This window comes from Volvox carteri (genome assembly GCF_000143455.1).
Source record: "Volvox carteri f. nagariensis unplaced genomic scaffold VOLCAscaffold_20, whole genome shotgun sequence".
Taxonomy (NCBI): Eukaryota; Viridiplantae; Chlorophyta; class Chlorophyceae; order Chlamydomonadales; family Volvocaceae; genus Volvox; species Volvox carteri.
In genome coordinates this window covers 353,117-375,533 of record NW_003307563.1, presented here as the reverse complement: position 1 = coordinate 375,533, position 22,417 = coordinate 353,117, and the positions used below count along the sequence as shown (strand labels likewise).

The 22,417-nt window shown below is 53.8% G+C and overlaps 3 protein-coding genes across 3 annotated transcripts; all 3 read right to left on the bottom strand.

Annotated features, from left to right (window-relative positions):
• Nucleotides 1-501: 501 nt before the first annotated feature.
• Nucleotides 502-924, bottom strand: VOLCADRAFT_60731 (pathogenesis-related genes transcriptional activator; the record flags this gene model as incomplete). Its single annotated transcript, XM_002950672.1, has 1 exon — nucleotides 502-924. One exon carries the CDS (start codon nucleotides 922-924, stop codon nucleotides 502-504), a length of 423 nt encoding a protein of 140 aa, XP_002950718.1.
• A 9,136-nt stretch (nucleotides 925-10,060) lies between these two features.
• VOLCADRAFT_91189 (uncharacterized protein) lies at nucleotides 10,061-14,802 on the bottom strand (the record flags this gene model as incomplete). Its single annotated transcript, XM_002950671.1, has 10 exons — nucleotides 10,061-10,235; nucleotides 10,575-10,703; nucleotides 10,832-10,896; nucleotides 11,499-11,626; nucleotides 12,192-12,282; nucleotides 12,621-12,718; nucleotides 12,870-12,915; nucleotides 13,379-13,536; nucleotides 14,373-14,394; nucleotides 14,788-14,802. 10 exons carry the CDS (start codon nucleotides 14,800-14,802, stop codon nucleotides 10,061-10,063), a joined length of 927 nt encoding a protein of 308 aa, XP_002950717.1.
• Nucleotides 14,803-15,817: 1,015 nt separating this feature from the next.
• On the bottom strand, nucleotides 15,818-22,027 carry VOLCADRAFT_81215 (uncharacterized protein). Its single transcript, XM_002950670.1, has 9 exons — nucleotides 21,881-22,027; nucleotides 21,302-21,430; nucleotides 20,547-20,660; nucleotides 20,214-20,293; nucleotides 19,464-19,589; nucleotides 18,879-19,023; nucleotides 18,104-18,322; nucleotides 17,462-17,796; nucleotides 15,818-16,997 (listed from the first exon to the last, which is right to left on the bottom strand). The coding sequence occupies exons 2-9, from the start codon at nucleotides 21,332-21,334 to the stop codon at nucleotides 16,448-16,450; spliced, it is 1,602 nt and encodes a 533-aa protein (XP_002950716.1). The 5' UTR covers nucleotides 21,335-21,430; nucleotides 21,881-22,027; the 3' UTR covers nucleotides 15,818-16,447.
• Between the last annotated feature and the right edge of the window lie 390 nt (nucleotides 22,028-22,417).

The window sequence follows — 22,417 nt, the reverse complement described above, 5'->3', positions numbered from 1 at the left end:
TTCTCCCCTGGACCAGCCCAGGAAGGGACAGGTGGTGGAGAGTTGTTTTAAGGTGGTTGCAAGACGTCTTGTGGTGTCGAGCTCTCTTAGCCTTTCTCTCTTGGAGGGTTTTTGTTGGCCTGTTAGGTATATCAGGAGCCCTCCCCTGCCGGGACTGCCTTAACCGAATTTTTGTTTGTTTCTTTTTTACCTTCGAATCCCGTTTTCGTTGGTGGTGTTTTGGGGGGTTGTTTCAGAGAGCCTTTGACTTTGCCCTAGCTGAGACTTGTACGGCCCACAGTGTAATCTAAGTCATACATACATACATACATACATACATACATACATACATACATACATACATACATACATACATACATACATACATACATACATACATACATACATACATACATACATAAAAGAACAATGCAACGGGGTATCGTGTCCAAAAACTATACATTACCTTTACGCAATGCCATTTTCAACTCACTCCAGTAAAACATGCAAAAATTCTTCTCTTTATCCTTCTGTCTGGACAGCTATGACTGGATGCAAAATCAAACCCAAAGTCCAAAACCCAGATACGACGAATGACGAACCAAGCAAGGTTTTAGCTCTACCAAGACTACTCACCACTCGTGGGTTTGTCTCGTAATCCAGGTACGAAAAATTCGTCTTGGCCTTGGTGCCTTTCTGTACGATGGCGGCCGCGTCGTACGCCAGTCCTGCCTCATGTGCCGTACCAAAGGAACCCAGCCAACGGCGCTTGTCGCCGTCACGAATCTCAGCGGCAAACATGCCCCACTTCCGCATGCGAACCCCCACATACCCCGTCTGGTTGCGGCACGGGGAGTCCTTATCGGCCTCCGAGCCCCCATCCCCTAGGGAACCCAGGTGGATTCCACCCCCGCCGCCCAGGTGGTGTGTTCCGCCCGCCACCATGCGAGCTACAGCCCCGGCGCCGCCGGCCGCCGGCGGCGACGGCGACGAGCGCTTGCGCTTCCGCGCGTCGCTGCCAGCGCCGCCGCCGCCGCCAACCGCGTGACCGTCCAGTGCCCCTTGCGCGTGCTGTGCCGCCGCGGCCGCAGCACTGCGCTGCGCCGCCATCAGCGCCGACGCCGCCGCTGCATGCACCAACGCAGCTTGAATGTTCAGCTGGCTCAGTGGTCCAGTGCCGGCTCCGCCGGCGGCGGCGCCGCCAGCGGCGCCGGCGTTGCCAGTCGCGGCAGCTCCGCCGCCGCTTCCTGCCCTGGCTGTACCTCCGTTACCGCCGGCCGCAGCGCCGACGGCGGCGCTGCCGCTAGATTGCTGCTTGGCTGCTAGCGTAGCTAAAGTCGACAGGCTAACGTTATGCAGCGGCGCAGCGCGCGGCAGCTGCAAGCCGCCCGCCGCTCCGCCCGCCGCGGAACCTGTAGTGCCGCCAGCTCCGCCGCCAGCTCCTGGGTTTGATCCCGTCACCCCTGATTGACTCGCCGTAAGCGCTGCCAATACGGCAAGTACGTTAGGTGCCATCGGCAGCGTCTGCTGCTGCTGCTGCTGTTGTTGTTGTTGTTGCTGCTGTTGGGAGCCTAGACCTGAAACCATCTGTTCCATCGTCCCGGTCAGAACACCACCTCCGCCACCCTGCTGTGTCTGCGACCCGTACGCAGCAGCGCCGCCGCCGGGTCCGATGCCTTGCAGGCCCTGCTGCCCAAGCAAGAGCTGAATGTTGCTAGGCGACCCAGCTGCTGCTGCTGCTGCCGCCTGCGACATATCCTGAGTACTGTTGTTCGTGTGGTATGGCTGTAGTGCCCCGCCGTGGCTAACGCCGTTGGCAAGGTCCACGCCCTGTGACTGCGTAGTAGCGCGTGTAAGATGATCATTCCCAAGCGCGGGCGCTCCGGAACCAGACTGCATGGCCAACATCTCGCTGGATAACGGGGACCTGCCCGCGGCTTCGCCGCCACCGCCACCGCCGCCACCACCGCAGGCGCCGCTGCCGTGTATCTCGTCCATCATGGGCAACGCCGCCGTGTCAGCAAAAGAAAAAGACAGCTGGGTTGGCTGGCTGCCAGGCTAGGCATTGCCTCCTTCCAGTGTGGCAGGGAATGCCCTACTATCGTCTACGGGCTACGAAACGGGCTACAGCGGCTCTCCTGGGTGCGCAATGCAGTGTGATCGGCTCGGTGCAGGAAGTGCCTCCCTTCCGCCTCCTCGCGGCTCCTGATGGGGACCTGAGGGTATGATGGATGATGAGGGGAAGCCGTTAGGTGAGTTCGAATCTTGGAGGGGCTTGCAAGCAAGGGCTTGCTGGACGTTTTTGCGTGTAGGGGGGAAAGGGGAACTTACCGGGACCGTAAGTTCGCTAGAGGGTGTTTGCGCTTTTGGGTGTGTGTGCTGAGGATGACGTTTAAAGGCGTATCAACGAGCTGGAATGATAGATGCGAGGTAAATTTATGTAAGAGGCTGCGTGAACAAGGGCTTGATGGGAAAGCGGGATGATATGAGGGCGGGACGAAGCTTGGCTTGGGGAAGGGTGGCACCCATAGGGGACGGAGGAGCTCCCATAAGTTTTGGGTCTGAACGGTGGCAGCGGCCACATGTTAGAACACGCGGGAATCGAACGCTTTGGGCAGTATGGAGTTGAGTCTCGGGTCAGGAAAACGTTTTGGTTCGGGAAAAGCGCGCCTCCGCGGACATCCAACGCTGCACAAAGGCTTCCGCTGCGACGCCCCAAGAGAGGTTCCCGACCAAATCAGCAAGCGTGCAGATTCATGTTCATCTGGTCTAAGAAGGCCCAAGGCAATACCTTCACAGTTGAGGTTCATGCTCTGCCGCCGCTTAACACTGTGCAACAAACATGTAATCAGTAATTCTTAAAACTTCTGTCTTCCGATACTAGGTAGAACTTTTGGTTCTAAAGCTGACGACCAGTGTTGAGGCGTGGCGCTCTTGACAATGCCTGACGCGCGCCCACCGACCGACTTCCTGAACACTCCTATGGACCTATTATATTGGATATCAAGATTACTTAATGACCATGCGGTATATGAGTCTACAGTAGAAGAATAGGACAGGCTAAAACTCCCCTATAAGCAGTGAAGGGCTGGAAGTTGTGAAGCCCCTCTTGCCCCCATAAACCAACAAAAGGACCGGCTTGGAAATTAAACATGCATCCCTTGTGACAACACCCGGGATCACGGAAGCCCTCGCGCTGGAGAGGCCACACGGCTGGAAGAGAGCTCAACACGAGTTCCCACCTTCTGGCATGCACAGCCACCCAATCTCCTTGTTGTTGATGACAGTTGAAGGCCTCTAGACGACGCCCACCAGCCCACGCCCGTCCCACGCCCGGCACTGAATGGTGAGCGGGTCTTCCTCGCCGTCACAGTAACTGAAGACGAGTACGGTGGCTGGGTAAACTGAATCGTACTGAAATGAATTGTATTGCAGTGCTGAAGCGTTTCCGCGGTGCTGTCCCGCCCGCCTGACCCGCTCGGAAATCCTTCCCGTACCTGAACGTTTTTGCCAGGACTACTAAGTAGTGACGGATTACGATGGATATACTTAATTATGATCTGGGTGTTGAGAATGGGAAATCCTCAGCTCTGAAATGTGTTGACTTGGGGGCTGGTACTTAAGCAACGCCAGAGGATGGGACCGGAAGGGCGTAGACCGCCAGTTTTTGCAACAGCTGAAATCTGCGTTTTGAGAGCGGCCTACTCCATTTGCTGTTACGCGCAACGACCTACTCCCCTGCTGGACATTCCTTCTCGTCATGGTTCGGACGATTTGAGCACCACTTCTCCGTGCTGACGCACCGCAACGCGGCAAATCCTAACTTTCCTATAAAGTCCTGGCATGTTGCTGGGATGCTGCGAGGCCCCAACGCGTTTGGGTGGGGTTGCGCCAGTGCTTGCCGCCGGGCCCCGTGAGGGCCTAGTCCTCCATCTCCTATGATCCTTCATAGACCTAACCCGACTGCTGTTCCGACGGCGTTTGCGGTGCAGTCGTTATAATTACTACTTCTCTACCGCTACGTTGCCACCTTAGCCATTAGGCCACACCTTAGCACCACACAGGACCAACAATCCCAGGACAGCCATCCCCCTCCCAGGCGCCCTCCCCATCATAACCGCAAAAAGCACATCTGGCGCACCTGGCACTCCCCATTTTTTACGGTTGCTGTTACAATTGTTTACGGACGCGGTTGTCAAACAGAGGAGAGGCAGAGTTTCGGAACCCAGAAAGCGGCCATGCCCCCATGCGCTAGTGTGATGCGTGTACACTATTGGTTCGCAGCTGCGCTAGTACCGGCACGCGCGCGCGCACACACACACACACACACATACGCAGCCCGCGCCATCGTGCAGTGCACAGGCTGTACGAGGCAGTGATCGCACCTCCGCAGACGTAAACCTAGACAGACAGACAGACAGACAAGCAGGCAGCCCGCCAAACAGAGGATACGGGGCGCTCATAAAGCACAGCGGGCCGAGGTTCGCAGTTCGCATGTTTACATGTACCTTTCTTATCTGTTGATGTGTATGCGATATGTTCTTGTTGTTACATGGTCGTGGGTGGGTTCCCCGTATCTGCAAAACACCCTAATACGAGCCGTGGGCTCAAGGGCTGCCAGATCGCCTATAAGCACCATCCTACCTCGCACTCCAAACGAAACAAGTGATAAAGGATACTAACGGCCAAAGGGAACGATAGAGTTGCTGTGGGACCATATACGTTCCAGCATCCTTGCCAGGCGTTCAGGTTCCCACTTCATAGCGTCCTTCATGTGCTCGAAGCGTGGGAAATCCATACCAGATCTGATTTTGTCGTACACCGGACAGCAAAATGTGCTGCTCATCCTCGATATGGCTATCAGTGCCGCAGCAAGGGCATACTCGCTCCTCCCTAGGTATATGATGCCGTCCCTTACGCGCTCTGTTAGCCGCCAATGCCCAACAGCAAAGCCTAAACTGCATAAGCTTGCGATTCGCTGAACGCGGGATAAACATTGTGATATGCGGGAGCACCTCCTTCCTGCCCGCTTGTTCGGCCGCCAGACCCATCCAATGCTTATACTTCGCCATGTGAATTCCTGGTTGCTTGCCGTCTGACGGGTACACGTCTGGCTGGACATCTATACGCGTATGCTTCCAACCACTCACCAATCGGCCCTTGAACTCCAAAACTACACCTTCTGGCGTTGGCCTGCTCATCAGCCACTCCACTCGTTCGTCTACCTCATGTAGCCCTTGCGGGGCCTCTTTCCATATGTCGTGCCCCAGAAAACTTAGAAATTGGAGGAGTAGTGTCCCCCATCCGGCCCCTTAGGGGTTGGAGAGGGACTCTGCGACCTCCTGTCGCAAAACTTGGTGTGCCACAGACCCACGCTGTAAACGGACACGGTTCCAAAACCTCACAACCTGCTTGAAAACGTGGTAATGCAGGGGTAGCTGCGACAGCTCTGCAAACAGGAGGCGGTGTGTTGGTCTGGCAGCTCCCACAATTTGCCGCATGAAGGATATCTGAAGCTGCACCGCTCTGTCCTTTAGGCATGCCTCGAAGGGCCCCTCCTCAAGGTTACTCGCATCACTCCGCCTCCTGAGCCTGTCCAAGACCTTAGCTAGCATATAAACGGCCCCCACGCTTGACAACCATACAACAGTATTGCTCGTACCTGCGTATCGAAACACCTCATCCTCACATCTGGGGCGAACAACTTTAGCTTATCTAATTTTGCACTCAACGCGAACATAGCTGCTCTAGCTGTGTCACACAACTGCTGACGTATAAAACCACTGCTGATGTGTATGCGATATGGTATATACATGTATATAGGTATAACATCATCACAAACGCATCCAACAGCCAATTAAGCACCGGGTCTCCCGAAAAAGCTCTCCTTAACTCAAAGGGGAAGCCAGCAGGCTGCAGCCAAGGGGATCCCCAAACACACACACGCACAGACAGATAAATACACACGCACACATACATATATACACACGCACACACGCCCCGAAACCACCATGCCAAAGCCGCATCAAGGGAGCACAATTCACAATGCTATCCAACCATAAAAGCCATCATGGACCAGAGCCAAGTGGATTTGAGTCCCAGGCGCGGGCAGGGAGGACAACTCCCCGCGGGTCGGAGCGGGGGCGACTAAGGGCGAGGACATGGGAGGTGAGTGCTATCCATCTTCGACAGGGAATGTTTAATTATTACTTCTCTAATGTTTTGTTCGTTTAATGAAATTGATATCGGGTCAGGGTAAACAATAAAGTTAGAGGTCGGCAAATAAGGCGGGTCCTGCGGGTCCGCAGTACCGCAGTACCCGCAGCCGAAATTCGGCTTAAGGCCCCGTTAGGCTGCGGGTCTCTCATGACCAAAATTTGACCAAAAGACGTGACTCGCATCCTCTATTGCGGCCCGTAGGGCCGCGCGCTGGTGTGTTTGACTTCGGATTGTTCTTAGGTTTACTGACCAACATTATGCGCTCTCCCGCAGCCGTAAAAATCGATCTGCAATAAACCACGAGTGGTGAGGCGGTTGTCCGAAGCCAACTGCTATCTATGGAAAGTTTAACGCAGCAGGAAATTCAAAAGTAAATTTTAGTAAAAAGGAAAAAAAGATGGTACGGAATGCTGACTGCGTTGTTGACTATCTGAAAACAAGAGCAAGAGCGCAAGCATGAAAAATATTTACTTCTCGGCAGGGAACGAGCGGGAACGGAAATTTGCGAGAGCGTAAATTTGCGATAACAGTTTCCGTCCGCATCCGCAAGCAGAGTCTGGTTTCGCGGATAGGAGGATCTGGTTCCGCACTTCTCGCGCTTGCGGTACGGCGGAAAGTCAAATCCACGATTTTGCGCGCAATTTCCATATAGATAGCTGGCAGAAGCGCTCGTCTCTGAACCTTGTTTAGAAGCATGTCTGCTGCGAGCCCTGAGAAGGGTGCTGGTGAAGTTTCAAGCCAATCGACAATCGTTGAGGTCCTTGCAGTCAAGAATAAGTCCGGTAGACCCTGTGACGATACCTGGAAGTTCTTTGTTCGAGGCATTTACAACAAGACTAGCCACAGCTACGGAGCTTCTTGCAAGACCTGTCCCAAGAAGTGGACTCGTAGTAGCCTCGGCAAGCTTCGTCTCCATTTGGCTGAGGAGTGCCCTGGTGTTGCGCCTGAGATCAAAGCTCACTTTAGGTCCTTGATAGCTGACGATAACTGATAGTGGGGGATGGACAAATGACAGTGATCCTCGTCCGTCCCAACCCCTTGTGTCGAGACTAGATAAGCGGCCCTCTTCGTTGCAGCCCCTGGTGTGTCGGGAGCGGACAGTTACAGCCCCTGGGTGGGTCGGGAGTGGACAGTGAGCCACGTCCGTCACAAACAAGTACATTGAAGCCTCTTCGTGGAGATTTGCACGAGTTGGGGCCGTTAAAAGCGGTTAGGGACCGATCATCATGACAACACCCCCTTAGCACTGTTCCTGACAGGGCGCACGACCGCCATAAGTTTTCGTGTAGCTATACCATGCACAAATACATAATAATAACTGCATTTTAAGGTTTTCTAAGATATCCGCACTTTCCGAACTATTTCCGCAAAGGGTGCAAATCTGCGATAATTATTCGGATCCGCAAAGGTCGGACGACTTCCCGCTCGTACCCTGCTTCTCGGCACTATTTATATTTAGAGATGCGCCATTTCGAGTATTGACCGATACGGCTTACACACTTTTTTCAGCGCACATGTTGGCGAGGGCCCCTTTTTCTAGTTCTAGTCTAGGCCTGCAAATGAGGCCTTTATTTCCTAAGTCCTGAAGGCTCCATCTGTTCGTCAAAACGCCATTTGTTCTATCTGCTGCTTCGGTCGAAATGCACCTCTTTATATTTAAAAAAGTTGGAAGAATATAAAAGGAAAATTCACGGGAGCCGGCGAACGAACGACCGAACAAGCGGGCGACAAGCCAGGGGGAGGCTCACTTATTCCTTTTAACGGACGCATCTCTTACCCTTACAAAAACGCACCGCCAAGGTCGTTACCGTAAAGACCGTACCAGCACATCATCAGATCAACCCCCGACTGTCTTGCTTGTTTTTTTGTTTCAAAAACAGTGACAATGACGCACACGCCCACCCCCCTCCTCAATTCTCGCCCCTCCTCCTCCTCCTCCGTTTCGTGCCGAAAGGAAAGGAAAAGAAGAAAAAGGCGGAAGTTCCTTCCACCCATTAAAAAAAACAGCCAGCCGGCTATCCCACAAAACACTCCAACAAGCTGTTTTGGTAGGGGGCGATAAGGCTGTCGGGCAATCGGACGAAAACGGCGTTGCAGGCCCCCCACCGTTCCCAAACACGCAAATTCCGCCGCCGCCATCCGCCGACACACCCTACCTTCGCACTCGCACTACTAGCACGCCGGGACCGCCGTGTCGTAACGCCGCCGAGTTGGGGTGCGAGAAGAAGAGACAAACGTACCGTACACACGCAAAACACAGTATCCACACACACACGACACCTGGACACCTCACCTCACCTCGAGGTACCCTACTCTCGTTCTCTATCTCCCCCCCTCTCCCCCTCCCCCCACACGATACATTTCCTCCATAGCTCATGCATGTACTGACGTCTCCACACCTCCACCTACCCGCCGCGCCGTGAAACCCTAAGTCCCCGCCCAACCCCCCTCCAACAGAATAACCCCCGGCGCGTTCCCCCACTCACCCTTTCCACCAATCGACCTTCGCTACCTTCCCCCCTCTTCCCCCTAATTCCCTTTCACTCTAAGAAACAACAGTATGCAACAAAGCTTCCCTACGCTCTCTAATGTATGTATGTTCCAGCCACACGCTTTCGACACGTCCGTACAACCTATCGCCTCAGTACGGCAGTACGACACCATGTCGTACTGATGTAACTATTATGTCGATGTATACCAGCATGCTAGTGATGAACCCTACTCGGCAGTCAGCGCAGTCGTACAAAGCGGGTACGACGACAACAATAATAATAATAATCACGACAATGCATCCTCAAAACGGGAAGAGGAAAGGGAAACAACACACATCCAGTGCCACACACACACCCCCTCACACACGCGCCTTCGTGTACGACATAAGCACAGTGCACCCCGATGTACGTGTGGACATACATACATACGAACACACGCGTGGACTGCCACAACGCCTCGCGAGCACACAACACACACTACCACCAACTAGCTGCGTGTCCGCCTCCTCAATAACCTTCTGCGAAAAGGCATCATCGCGCACGTGCATATATACATACACACACAGACGTCGCCTTGCTCTTCCCCTTTTTCCCCCTCCGTTTGTCTGTCTGTCTGTCTGTCAGATTCTGCGAGTCCGCAACAGTTCGTCCCAACATCACCACCACGCGCCCCATACCCGGATGGATTTAAATCAAAACCATAATGACATTCGACAAGGGGCGAAACGCTCCGTCGTCATCTCGGACCGCCCCACCCCTCGCCGCCGCCGTCAACGCGCCAAACACCCCTCCATCACCCACCATCACACATTCGGCAATGCCGCTGTCATTTCCCAACAGGGATGGGAACGGATGAGAACGGCGGGGAGGCGGAGGGTGAGAAGGGTGAGAAGGAGGAGGAGGAGGACGGGAAGCAGGGGGGAAGGCGGAGGAGAGGACGGAGCCCCACGGATCAAGGGCCCGCGGGTAGCTGAGAGAGACTGACGTCACCACTACCTTCACCGTCACCATCAGAGAGAGATCAAGCTGCTGCTGGCCATGGTAGTGGTAATGGTAGTGTTGGTGACGAGAGGTAGTCCCGGACCCCCGAGAAAACTTGACCGGGGTTTGACCCGGGGGTTATGATCTGTTCGGCTCCGGGAGGGGCTCCGCATTTGGGTTGGCGTGAGGTTGTGGTTGTGATTGCGTGTAGTGGAGCGGAGAAAGTGAAGAAGAAGAAGAAGAAGGCCTCGTAAACCAACCGCGCCAACCGCATGTGCAGGTAGGTATGAAGTAGGTATGTAGGTATGCGTGCGCTTGTGTGTTTGTGGCCTAGTTGTGTTCATTAAAAAAAACTGAAGTCGCCCAACAGGTGTATGTGGAACACTTGATCAGGCAGCGTTCTCAGCTGCTGATGCGGCGTTGATGCTGTTGTTGCTGTTGTTGTTGTTGTTGTTGTTGTTGTTGATGTTGTTGTTGATTTTCAATCGCGGGGCAAGCGATGCAAGCTCAGCCTCCACCTCTCGCCAGTTTCGTACCACACGAATTAAATCCGAGTTGTGGACTCTGGTCGTACGACAGGGGAGTACGAGCGCCCGGGAAGAGAGGAGAGGGATTTGATTTTGGTGATGTTGGAGATCTCGATGATGAAAAGGCACAAGAACCGCATAGGTTGATCATTCCCACAAAGTACGACAAAATACGACAGCGCGTTGGCGGTACAGTTCCGCAAACTGAACCGAGAGACAGACTTACATACATACATGCCAGGCAGATAAAAGAGTTTAAGGCCCTCAAGCACCGCAAAAATGCAGGCAGTGGATCCTCGGGCAGCAGCAATGTACGGCACCCACGTCATGTACGGCACCTTTTGTTGTTCTGCGCTCTCTCTCTCACGTGACTCACCCTGCCGAGGGGAGTTTGCTCCAGGGATATTCCCCCTCCCAGTCGTACAGGAGCACGGTAATGCCCGCTGCCGCACACTCTAAAGCGTACGACGGGTTATCGTCTATGAGAACACGCGCGCCGATCGTCCTGCGTGATTTTTTAAATTGCGTAAAATTAATGAATTGTGTACGGAGATAAATACGGCAATTGATTTCCAAATGTTGCACACACCCATACGCGCCTGCGCACGCAAACATGCAACCCAAGATACGCACCTGCAAATTTCAGACTTTTTGCGGCTCTTTCCCTCCAGCGCAAAGTGATTGCCAAAGTAGACGTCCTGCTCAACCACATCCACGCATGTACGGCAAAAGGTAAAACGCTAAGGAGGGGCCATTCCAAACAAAAACAACTACTCATACCATGTCTGTCTGTCAGTCTATCTGTACGTCCACTTGGCCATCACGAATTCCCCCATTTCAAGGCACCAGTAAGGCTCAACCGCGTACAAAAACACATATTATATTTTAAATATCTTTTCCTAATTTTGCAGTATTGTATTACAACATTCCCACGTCATCCTCGTGGGCACAGCGACACATGTACGACACGACATTTTCCCCGACCAAGGGTACAGGCTGCTGCTACAGGCTACTGCTGCTGCTACAGCCGGTAGTAACGAATCAGCTCCTGCTACAACCCGGGGCGCCACCCGGCCAACCTGGCTATTCCGGGATGTGCATATATACCCGGGTGGGGCCCCGGGTACCAGGAATATTTTTCTTCAGGTATAAAAAATATTCCAATTACCCGTTGGGCACGCACCACCCGGCCACGCACATCCCATCAGTCCCCCAGAAAAAAATCCCTAAGAAAACCTAAAATAATATTTTTTATGTTTTGTTTATTTATTTTATTTTATGTATAAATTTATATATTTACCTGAAAGAGCCCACCGTAGTGCCGGTCCAGCCAGTCCAGCGTCACGTCCTGAATGACGTGTTGTCTGCTCGTCACAACCACCAGCTCGTACTCCGCCTCGGACAACCGAGTGAGGGTCTCAAGCGCGCCTGTGTGTATGCAGGATGCGAGGGGAGGGGGGGAGGGGAAGTAGGACGAGATGGAAATTGGGGACAAGGTGAAAATGAGGGCAAGAGAGAGTCGAGGGAGAGAGGGGAAATGTCGTACATCCCGCAAAACACACACGCAAAAGAAAACCCGACACAATAACTCACAGGTCATAGTTACCCCCATCAGTACATACATACATACATACACACAAGCACAGTCACATTTTGCCGACTCATACCGCCACCCACTATTATATCCTCCCTCTCACCTCCTCCTCCCTCTTCCCCTCCACCCGCTACCCACCCATCAATCTGCCCTCCCCTCCCCAAACGCCACATCTAGTAGTAGCAGCAGCAGCAGTAGCAGCAGCAGTAATAGCAGCAGTAGTAGTAATAGTAGCAGTAGTAGTAATAGCAGCAATAGTAGCAGCAGCAGTAGCAATAGTAGTAACACCAGTGGGACTAGATCTTTACACGTTCCCCCAACAGCAGTATCGGTACTCACAGCAGGGGTCCAAAACATAAAACACGCTGCGGCCGTACATTACGTAAAACACACACGCACCGGGTATCACGGGGATGCCATTCGTGAAGTGTTGAGACTTAAAAAACTCGTGTACGATTTGGTTCGAGCGCTCTTGTGAACATCCCCAAATCTAAGGCAAGGCGGTGCGGGGTGGGGTGGGGTGGGGTGGGGAAAAGTACGTACGTTAAAGGTAATCAAAACCGCAGACTCCCCAAAGAGTTGTACGACAGACACCGCAAATCAATTTCAGGATAAACAAGGAAAAAGAGCGGGAAAGAGAGGAGGGGGGAGTTTGGCCTAACTAAGGGCGACAGCTACCGAGGCTTCGAGGAAGGGGGGTGATGGTGGTGGTGGTGGTGGGGTGGGGTAGGGGGGGTGATAGGGTGGGCGGGTAAAATGACCTGGATCCTCGTAAAGCTGACTACCATATACGAAGGATTGTGCCGTACCATGCCGTACATGCCATACCTTGGCAAACTCGTATATCCAGTAGTCACTGACGCCGTACTCCATGCCGTACCGGTCCTTGCAAAACTGATTGAGCGCGTATACAAAACGCCCCAAGACTGTTCAACGACAGACATACAGTGTGACACACCGGGCGTGGGGCCGCGGGGTGACGGGAGGGGGTGGGGAGGGGGCGTGGGGGTTTGGGTCCAAGGGAAGATGCGGGGTGAAACCAAACGTAATGGAAAGGTAGAGCGAAGTTAAACTTACTACAGGTAGAGGGGGGAAAGAGGGGGGAGCAGCAGCAGGAGTCGCACTAGCAGCGGGGGGGGAAGGGAGGTGGGTTCCCAGGGTCACATGCCATGCCGCAGGGTGACAACGGCGGCAAACACGTCCTCCCCCCCTCTCTTACCCGCGGGAATCCCCGCCCCCACGCCAACCCCCCTCACCACTCCCCCCTGGAGTCCCTTTTCAGAAGAGGCAGAACAACAAGTTATAATTGAACAGTGGCAACAGTGAAGGTGAAGAGTATTTGAGGAGGGGAGAGGTCAGCGGACGGGAATGGTTCCACACCCGCGCACCAGCACTCTATACACTTATTACACAGAGGAGGTGCGACATACCGCGGGAAACATGAGATCCCCGTTTGTTCGTTGTATCTACAGCTTTGTTATACTATGCTGGCTTGTTGTTTCTGAGGCAGAGTAATGTGGAGAAGTAGCCATCAAGTTGAAACTGCGGTTGCGGTGACGGCTCGAAGGGTGTCAGGGATGTCGCACCTTCATCGACATCGACGGCAACGCGAAGTCGGTTGCCCTGGCTAGCGGCCGCCGGACGCGCAGACGTTGAAACGAGCGAGCTGTTTGAGGTGGATGATCCACTCCAAGCCCAGATGTCTGGTGCTCGACGACGACTTGCAGGAACAGCAAGAACAGAGCTGCCCAATTGCGTGGCACCGAGGCGGCGGACAAAGGGGCAAGCCCGAATTAAGCTGCACTGTATATTAATGTCATGTCTATAAGCTGCGGTGTGGGCCGCCCGGCAGTGAAAGCCTGGGCGCCCCATGCCGCCCGGGCTAAAAAAAAATGTTGAAACAGCACGGAGCTCTGTGCGCAGCCACCCAGTCTGAAAATGGGGTCGAATGCGGTTGACTAAGCTCGTGAGTGCCGTTTTTCACAACTCCCCCAGAGCAGCCAGCAGGCAAAAGGTTGGGCCTTTTTGTAGGCGGCGCCGATGTACCTAGCAGGTGGCTGACACTAGTAGAGGTAAGTAAAGTGTAAAATAAAACGTTTACCTAATGTCTTACTATGGAAGTTCTGTAGCTCCACATGTCACGACCGTTGGTTGAATGCTTGAAACATGGTCAAAGTGGAATGCAGCTTGCCCCGTCAGTTGTGCCTAATCCTTACACAGAGTTAAATAACCTTTACAAAAGTTTAGCGTAAAACATAAATAAGGCCAAAACCCTGGTGTATGTGTCACGCCGGGGCTGTTGCGTAGTGTTGAGGCCGCGACGGTTTTCCTGGAACGATACTTCCTGCCGTTTGCTTTCCTAACATTATATATTACTTGTGTCATCTCCTACTCCTGAAAACGCGCCGCAAAATGGCCAAAAAAGACTTCTAGTCAAACAGAATCATGTGCCATGGACGTACGAAGTACGCTGCGGAAGCGGATGCTTGCAAGAACAACACCTGTTCATGTAGAACATCCTGGTGGTGCTTCGTGGGTCGCCAAAATGGTCTGGCTGCGACAGCCCGACGCAACACCCACCGTCCATTCTCCCTGTCGCCTCCTGAAAAAATCAAAGCATGCGTTGAGATTCGGGACTCAAAGGCTATGAGATGATATGGTTTCCATGAATGTCCTAAGGAAACGCCAGTCCTCCGCATAGGTAAGCAACACGTCATGTCATGGCTCCTTCCACAAGCCCAAGCCACACGCTATACATCATCCTTGTCCAGGCAGCTTAGAAAGTGCAATATTGACATCCCCGGCTCCTTAGCTTGTATTAATTGTACAAACGTTCCTTCACCATGTCCTATTTGGATTTACCCCTATAACGCGTACAATAGGCCGAGACAAGGGTGCATGATCATGCTAGCCCGCGACCCTTTTATTAACCTTTAACCGCGGGCCGACACACGCCGGCGCAGCCAGACTTTCAACCGTTGTGCCTAGGTCTCACCCGAATCTGCGACATTGATGCCACGTCGACCGTCAAGTAAATCGTATAGTCAACGAAACCCTCCGCGCCGCGCCGCTTTAGCGGCACCCTACGACGCTATCCCAAATCCCAAACAAGTCCCCTACCACCAGCCCTTGGAATGCAAAATTTGACAAACCCCCGAGATAAGTTCCCCTTGTTACTGTTATGCACTCGGCCGCGACGCAAATTGGCGCAAGCTTTGCAGCAAATGGTGTGTCCTGGATATTATACATATATGCATATATACTCCCCAGGCCATTACAAGTCAATATGTTGAGCCGTGTTTAGCTGTCACGGATTTCGTACCTTAAAACAAATAGTCAACAGGCAAAGCAAAAACAAGTCATGCTCACGGGCGTCATTAGCTAGGTCACTCCACAGGTGAGTCACCAACTGCTCAATTTAATACATCAAACACAAATCGCCGCAGCTGCTCATCATGCGTTTAGAAACTGTGTTATGCTACTTTTTACGCAGTGATGAGGACAGTGTTTTGAAAAGTAAAGGCGTTTTGCTACAAAAGCTATGAGTATACCAAGGTAGGGAATTTATTTGCGTCGTCTGGGGAACCCACCACCTGCAGAAGCTTCTGCCATTTACCCGCCGCCGACAGCTAAACAAAAAAGGCTTTGTCTTTTTCTACCTTTTTCCCGCTTCCTCTCTCTTTCCAGCCCCCCAGTGGCAAAGTGAATCTGAATATCACACAGCTAGATAACATCACACGGAAGCACCAGCTTGTTGCTCTCTCATCGTCGCCTCCAGCGGCTAAAAAGCGGGGATCCAAAAGAATTCTTTTCTTAAACGCTGATGAAAAGCTGCTGCCTGCCGCTGCGCTTTGTGCTACCCCCGACACGTTTTGGAAATAGACAGTGCTGCTGGAGCCCACTGTAACAATCACACACACAGTGTGCCGCGCCAGCTGCACGACGCCGATGATCTTACCGAGTTGTTTTCACGCGGCTGTGCGGGGCGCACGAAACGGCAGGCGAAGCAGGGAAAGCACGATTATATTATTTTCTATCTTACAGGCAAAAGGATCCTCGCCTGAGAAGCCGGATCACCGACGCAAACAAACACGTCTCCTTACCGCGGCCTGTGTTTAAATATATTATTGTCGGTCGGCATACTGGAACTGCTGCAAGTATATCTATATATTATACTTGCACTATAGCCAATACTTCGTTCCAATCGTAGGCATATCTAAAAAATATATGTTTCCCTGTCGCTTTGAGAAAGCAAGCTACGCTGCACCGCTGCATTACGGAGTACGACGACCAGAGCAGTACAACAGCAGTAGTCAAACAATTTATATTCAATGGGGATAACTATGGGAAAAATTATTGGTAAGCAGCTTCACAAGGGCCGTACAAGTAGGGTAAAGCCACAAGCGGTCTTCGCGAGTGTATGGATGTGATTCTCCCTGGCACGTAGTACACTGCAGCGCCTCCAGCAGCTCCTCCATACATTTCTTCCTCCTCGACCCGACACGTCGTTTCTTTCATCGAACCACCACCCTAGTTGTCAAGCTCCGCCTCGTCACCAGCTACTTCCGCCACGTCCGGGTGTGTGCGTGTGTTTGGCCCTCTCCCCTTTCCCCTTACTTCCCCCCTCCCCCCTCCCCGGCTGCCTCAACCCCCGATCAACGGCGGCCACCGCCCCGGTCCCGTCCGCCACCACCGCCACCTCCCGACGGCCCTCCTCCCCTTCCCCCGGCGAGTACAAATTTCCTAGACGCTCCTCCTGTCGCCACTCCAGCAGGAGTCTGCCTGCTCCCGTGCCGGTCACCGCCGCCGCCACCGCCGCCGCTGCCACGCCACCGTCCTCGTGCTGCCTCCGCATCGCCATCCGGCTCTGCCTCCGCGCTGCGCTTCAGCTGCCTCTGCTGCTGCTGCTGCTGTTGTTGTTGTTGTTGTTGTTGGTGGTGGTGGTGGTGCTGGTGATGTGGCGACCCATGGTCCGCTCCGAAACCTACACCACCTCCATTTCCTTCTGCCCATGGGGCGTGTTGTTGTCCCTGCCCCTGGCCCTTGCCCTGACCCTGCTGTCGTTCCTTGACGATGACGAGCCCCGGTACTCCCTTGAGCCCCATCTTGCCGACTGTCTTGGCTAGCAAGCCCGGCGGTGTGGGGCATCCCAGCACCTCCGCCGCGTACTGGTTGGCCAGGGCAACCACCTGCTCGGAACGGAACCTGCACACGTGGCGAGAGAAATGGAAGAGGCGGCAGGAGGAGATCGCACGTGGGCGAGGGAAATGGGAGAGGCGACCAGAGGGGAGGAGGGGAGGAGGGGGCTAAGACGAAGCATTCGCGAATGAAGCAGATACCACAGATGACGGGTAGTCCATGAAAAGACAAATGCTGCATCAGGAATATTTACTGGCCAGTGATGACTTGAGGAGAGGAGGGGAGGAGGAAGGGGTTAAGGGGGAGGAGGGAAGGAGGACGGTGTTAAGGGGGAGGAGGGGGAGGAGAACTTGGGTGGTGTTAGCCGGGCGATAATGGAGTGGAGGGGGAGGAGAGAACTAAAAAGGCGGAAACGAGTGAATTCCGTATGTATGTATATGTATGTATGCATGTATCTATGTATATATATACTGAGATATGTCTGTATGCATGTCTGAATGCATGTCTGTCTGTATGTAACTAACACCTACTTGAGGACCTCGTGGCTCTTATAGTAGCCCAAGAAGCTCTGATACGCACGACCTCGGGCTTCAGCGTCCAGCCCGCCCAGCGCACGAGCCAAGGTCCCGGCTGGGTCGCGAGCCAGCGCCGCCGGTAGAGCCTGCTGCTGCTGCTGCCGCCGCTGCTGCTGAGACGGCAATGGCAGCTGTAGCGGCCGTAGCGGCGTGATAGGCAAATCCCGGAGGCGGTCCAGGAAGCGCTGCTCAAAGTCCGCTAGCAGCAGAGTGCACTGACCTGGTCGTCCAGCTCGTCCAGTACGACCAGCGCGGTGGATGTACTGCTCCCGGTTCGATGGAGCGCCCAGCTGCGAATATCGGGTGGTGGGGCAACGGTGGATAGCAAATAGAAGAACCGCGTCTGTGTGTCTGTCTGTCTGTCTGTCTGTCTGTGTGCCTAGTTCCCCTCCTCAACCCCCCCACCCCACTCCACCCGCACCCTCCACCCGCACCCGGTCCCGTCGTCGGCCCCTGCAGTACATCCCGTCCACCTGAGCGGTAGACGCCATTGCGGACATACACCACATACACCTACTCACATACTTACCCACCTACATACCTACCTACCCACCTACACCTCCACATGCACCTACGCTTACTTACAAGCCCCCGCACCTGGATGACATACGTCACATTGGGGTAGTCCACTCCTCGCGCGGACACATCCGAGCTGAACATCACCAGTCGGGACTCGGAGCGGAACTGCGCCGAGGCCCTGTCCCGCTGTGCCTGACTCTTGCGACTATGGATCTCCAACACGCCGGACAAACCCGCGGACTCGAACAACCGCGCGTAAAAGGCCGTCAGATGGGCGGTGGGCAAGAACACAATAATCTGCCATTGCCGTACAACAACGTACATCATTGCCGTACATGCATGATTATGTATATACATGTATCGAGATGTTATAGTATAAGTGTAAAACGCAGCCGCAGTCGCCACATACGCCGTCGCCGTCGCCACCGTCACAGACATGACGTGGAGTCGCCGTACGTGATGGGGTGCACCGGAATCGCGGGGAGAGAGAGGGGCGGAAGGGGAGGAAGAAAAGGTTATGGGTGAAATAAATAGAGCCTTAATAGGAGGAAAGGAAAATGATCGTTATGTATAAACATGATAACTTCACGGGAAAAGGGGGAGGGAGGACGTAACACCAATCTAGGACGTGCGCATGGAGGAGGAGGAGGAGGTAGAGGAGAAAGGGGGAAGCTTACATACATACATACATGCATACATACATAATTTTACGTTTGTACAATCCTGGTAACCCCTCGCCCCTCCCCGCCACTTCAACCCCGAAACCCCCCTTTCCATTACACCTCCCCCCCTCCCCCCCACTCTCCCTCCCTCCCTGCCATCCATTCCCCCATCCGCCTCTACTACATCCCACCTTGTAGTCAGGTTCTTGCGCTATGTGTGCCGCAATGAGCCCCAGCAGCTGCAGCGCCAGCTCCCCTCCCTGCAGCGGCACCACCAGGCTGCTGGCCTCCACGTGTGTGTGGGTGGCGACATCCTCACCCACCGCGTCAACATATCTGCAGGAGAGGGGAAGGAGAGGAACGTAGTATGTTGGGGTTCCAAGCACAAGAAAGCAATTACGGGCAAATGGTTCCCTGTTTGGCGAGTGGCGGGAGAGGAGGGGAAATACTGTGGGTATTCAGGTAACATTTGTATGTGGTCGGGTGGGTGACCGGGGGGGGGTTAAGGAGGGGAGTGTGTATGTCCGTGCGTGTTCGTCCATACGTATGTGTGTGTATGTGTGTGCTTTGGAGGAAAGGAAAGGGGATTACGTGATATGAAGGCGCGACTCCTCTGCCTCCGACGGCGACGATGATACCATTGGCCCCTACCACGCCCGATCCAAGCCGATTGCGGCCGATTAACTATTCTAGGCCAGGCACCCCACCACGCAATTGGGCCCTGCCAAGCCCTCTGGGTCCCTTCTCAGCCCCTTCTCTGCTCCCGATGATGGTACCTGTGTTGTCGCTTCAGAGCCACATCCGCCAGGCTCTTGACGTCCGCCGGAAATGTGGCGGAGAAGAGAAACGTCTGACGTTGGGAAGTTGGCGGCAAGGAGCCCAGGATCTTAGAAATCTGCGGCCTGATAGGGGTGGGGGGTGGGTGTGGGTTGGGGAACGGGTTGGGGAAGGGGTTGGGGAGGGGGTTAAGATGAACCACTGGAGAATGGAGCAGATACCGAGGGGGGGCAGGGGAGGGAAAGACGAAGCACGAATGAGTGAAGGTGTGCTGCCAGGGCAAGAGTGTACGAAGAGTAGAACTGACCAAAAAAGGGGGGAGGGGGGAGAGAAGGGGAAGAGGGGGGGAGAGGGGAAGCATAAGCAAGGAAATCAGAAGTGAGCTGCCGGCGGCGTCCAGAGAGAGAAAGGGAGAGGGGGACCATCCACCGGGCGTCTGAAGCCTAAAGCCCGAAGTCCTGGGCCCGAAGTCATTAGCGGTGTCGTTATCGACCCGTGGTTCCGGAAGTAATAATGGGAAGCGGGTGCTAGGATTGGTGTATATGTTGTGTATATGGGGAGGTGCTTCTCCTCCTCCTCCTCTCCTCCGCCCCCCCCCCACACACCACTACTAACCCACGTAATCCTACAACTAGTAGTAGTACTACTCCTACTGCTGCTGCTACTACTACTATTGCTACTACTGCTGCTACTACTATTGCTACTATCATTGCTACTATCATTGCTACTACTATTGCTGCTACTGCTACCTGAAGCCCATGTCCAGCAGGTTGTCCGCCTCATCGAGAACTAGGACTCGGGTGCTGTCCAGGAGGGTTCTCAGCGCGGGCTCCTGTACGGCAATGTGCACGGCACGATAAGTTATGTACGACAAAAGGAGGGGAATAACAGCCCTATCGGCGGCGGCGGCGGAAGCGTGTCCTCACATTTATCCCACATATTTTTTTTATTAATTTTGATTTAATTTACGACGTCGTCACATATGTAAGCTGAAATGGACATACACACATACATGGATAAACATACAGACATATAAAACAATGTTCTCCTTCTCCCTCTTTCCCCCTTCCCCCCCTCCTCACGTGCGACTGTGTCATGATGTCCCAGCATCTCCCCGGGGTGGCAATCAGGATGTCGGGCATGCGCCCTTTGATTGCCCGGAGATGCTTTTTGACGTCAACACCGCCGTACACCACCTGCAGTACAGTCGTACGGTGGTAAGAGGGCCGATGGAATTCAGCGATACGGTATGCATACACCGTCCGATGCAAGGCCGGCAAAGTGTGCTATGGCGGGGCGTGTGTCATTGGTTGAAGGGTGATAATGTACGACGACGCTACGAGCCGCACAGCCCATTCCCAATAAATATTACTTGTTTGTCTGTGTGTCAGTCTGTGTGTCAGTCTGTGTGTTTTAGTATGTAAAGTATAAGTGCATATAATTTGTGCTTTTATAATATATTGGATGTTGTTTCCCTCCCTGTCCCCTTCCCTGTCCCCCTCCCTGTCCCCTTCCCTCTCTCCTTCCCTCCCTCTCTCTCCTCCCGGTTTTCGGTTTCGGACTTTCGAAAAAAATGCCTTCCGGCAGTTGATTCCTGATTTCCTTGCAGCATATGATTATAATGCCCCCCTCCCGACCCCTCCTCCTCCTCCTGCCGGCTCTCCCACGCGTCCACGCCCACTAACGCGGCAGCATATGATTACGATTCCCCCTCCTCCCCCCCCCTCCTCCACCACCTGCCTTTGGCTCAACCTGAGCCCTCACTTCCCGGCTGCCTGGCTGGCGGGTTACGCGCGTGGATCCCTTCTGGCCTTTCACCCCCTCTCTCCCCACCCACCATGGAGTGCAGTTCCGGGTGGAATGTGAGCATCTTGTGCGCCTCCGTTTGAATCTGACGAGCCAGCTCCCGAGTGGGACTCAGGACCAGAGCTGACACCTTGCCAGGTGGGGCGCGGCGGGCAAGAACCTGTGCATGCGTGTGTGTGTGTGGGAGGAGGTTGGGGTTGGGGTGGGGTTGGGGGGAAAGAATAACCACGAACGAGTGAAGCTGCTGCCAAGGAAAGAGGTTCAGGGGGAAGGGTTTTCCGTGTGACGTGGAGGTGGAGTCGGGGTTGGGTTTGGCATGGAGACAGGGTTTTGAAACGGAACGAGAGGGCGAGGTAGACGTAGAAGTCGAGAAAAAGAACAAAAATGTGACAACAAAAGCCAATGTAAAATCTGAATCCAAATCCGCAAGCTGTGTTCAAAGAAGCGTCCAAGGCAGAAGATCCAAAATCCAAATCTAGCTGACCAGAGTAACGGGGTGAGTAGTAGCATCGCTCTAGGGGCGGTCCAGGATTTCTCAAGCTATGTATATATATATATATATATATATATATATGTGAGTGTAGGGTTGTTGGTGGGCTCACCGTGAGACGCAAGACGTTATACGACGCACCTTTTCAATGGTTGGAATGATGAATGCCAGGGTCTTCCCAGTGCCGGTCTTGGCCTTGGCGATGACATCCTCGGGCCCCAGGCACAAGGGGATCGAGGCGGCTTGCACATGGGAGCAGTGCTCGTAGCGGAGCACCTCAGATAGCGCCCTGAAACGCAACAGGCGCCCGCATCAAGATATATAAGGTCTTAGGCGCCCGCATCAAGATATATAAGGTCTTAGGCGCCCGCATCAAGATATAAGGTCTTAGAAGATAATAGGTTCACCAAGGTTCATACAAGGATAAGCAAGGGATGAGTTTTTTTGTCTCATGCTCATGCGGGCCTATGAGGAAACGTGATAAGTAGTGCAAAAAAGGTGATGCGATGCGATCCGACCGGCTGGATGGATGGATGGATGGTGGCCGAGACCGTGACCGTGTCATGTGAGGCCAAGACCGTGCCGACCGTCATCACGGTCGATTACGTTTACGGGATAAGGCCCCTCTTGTCGCCGAAACATCACTAACAGAGAGAC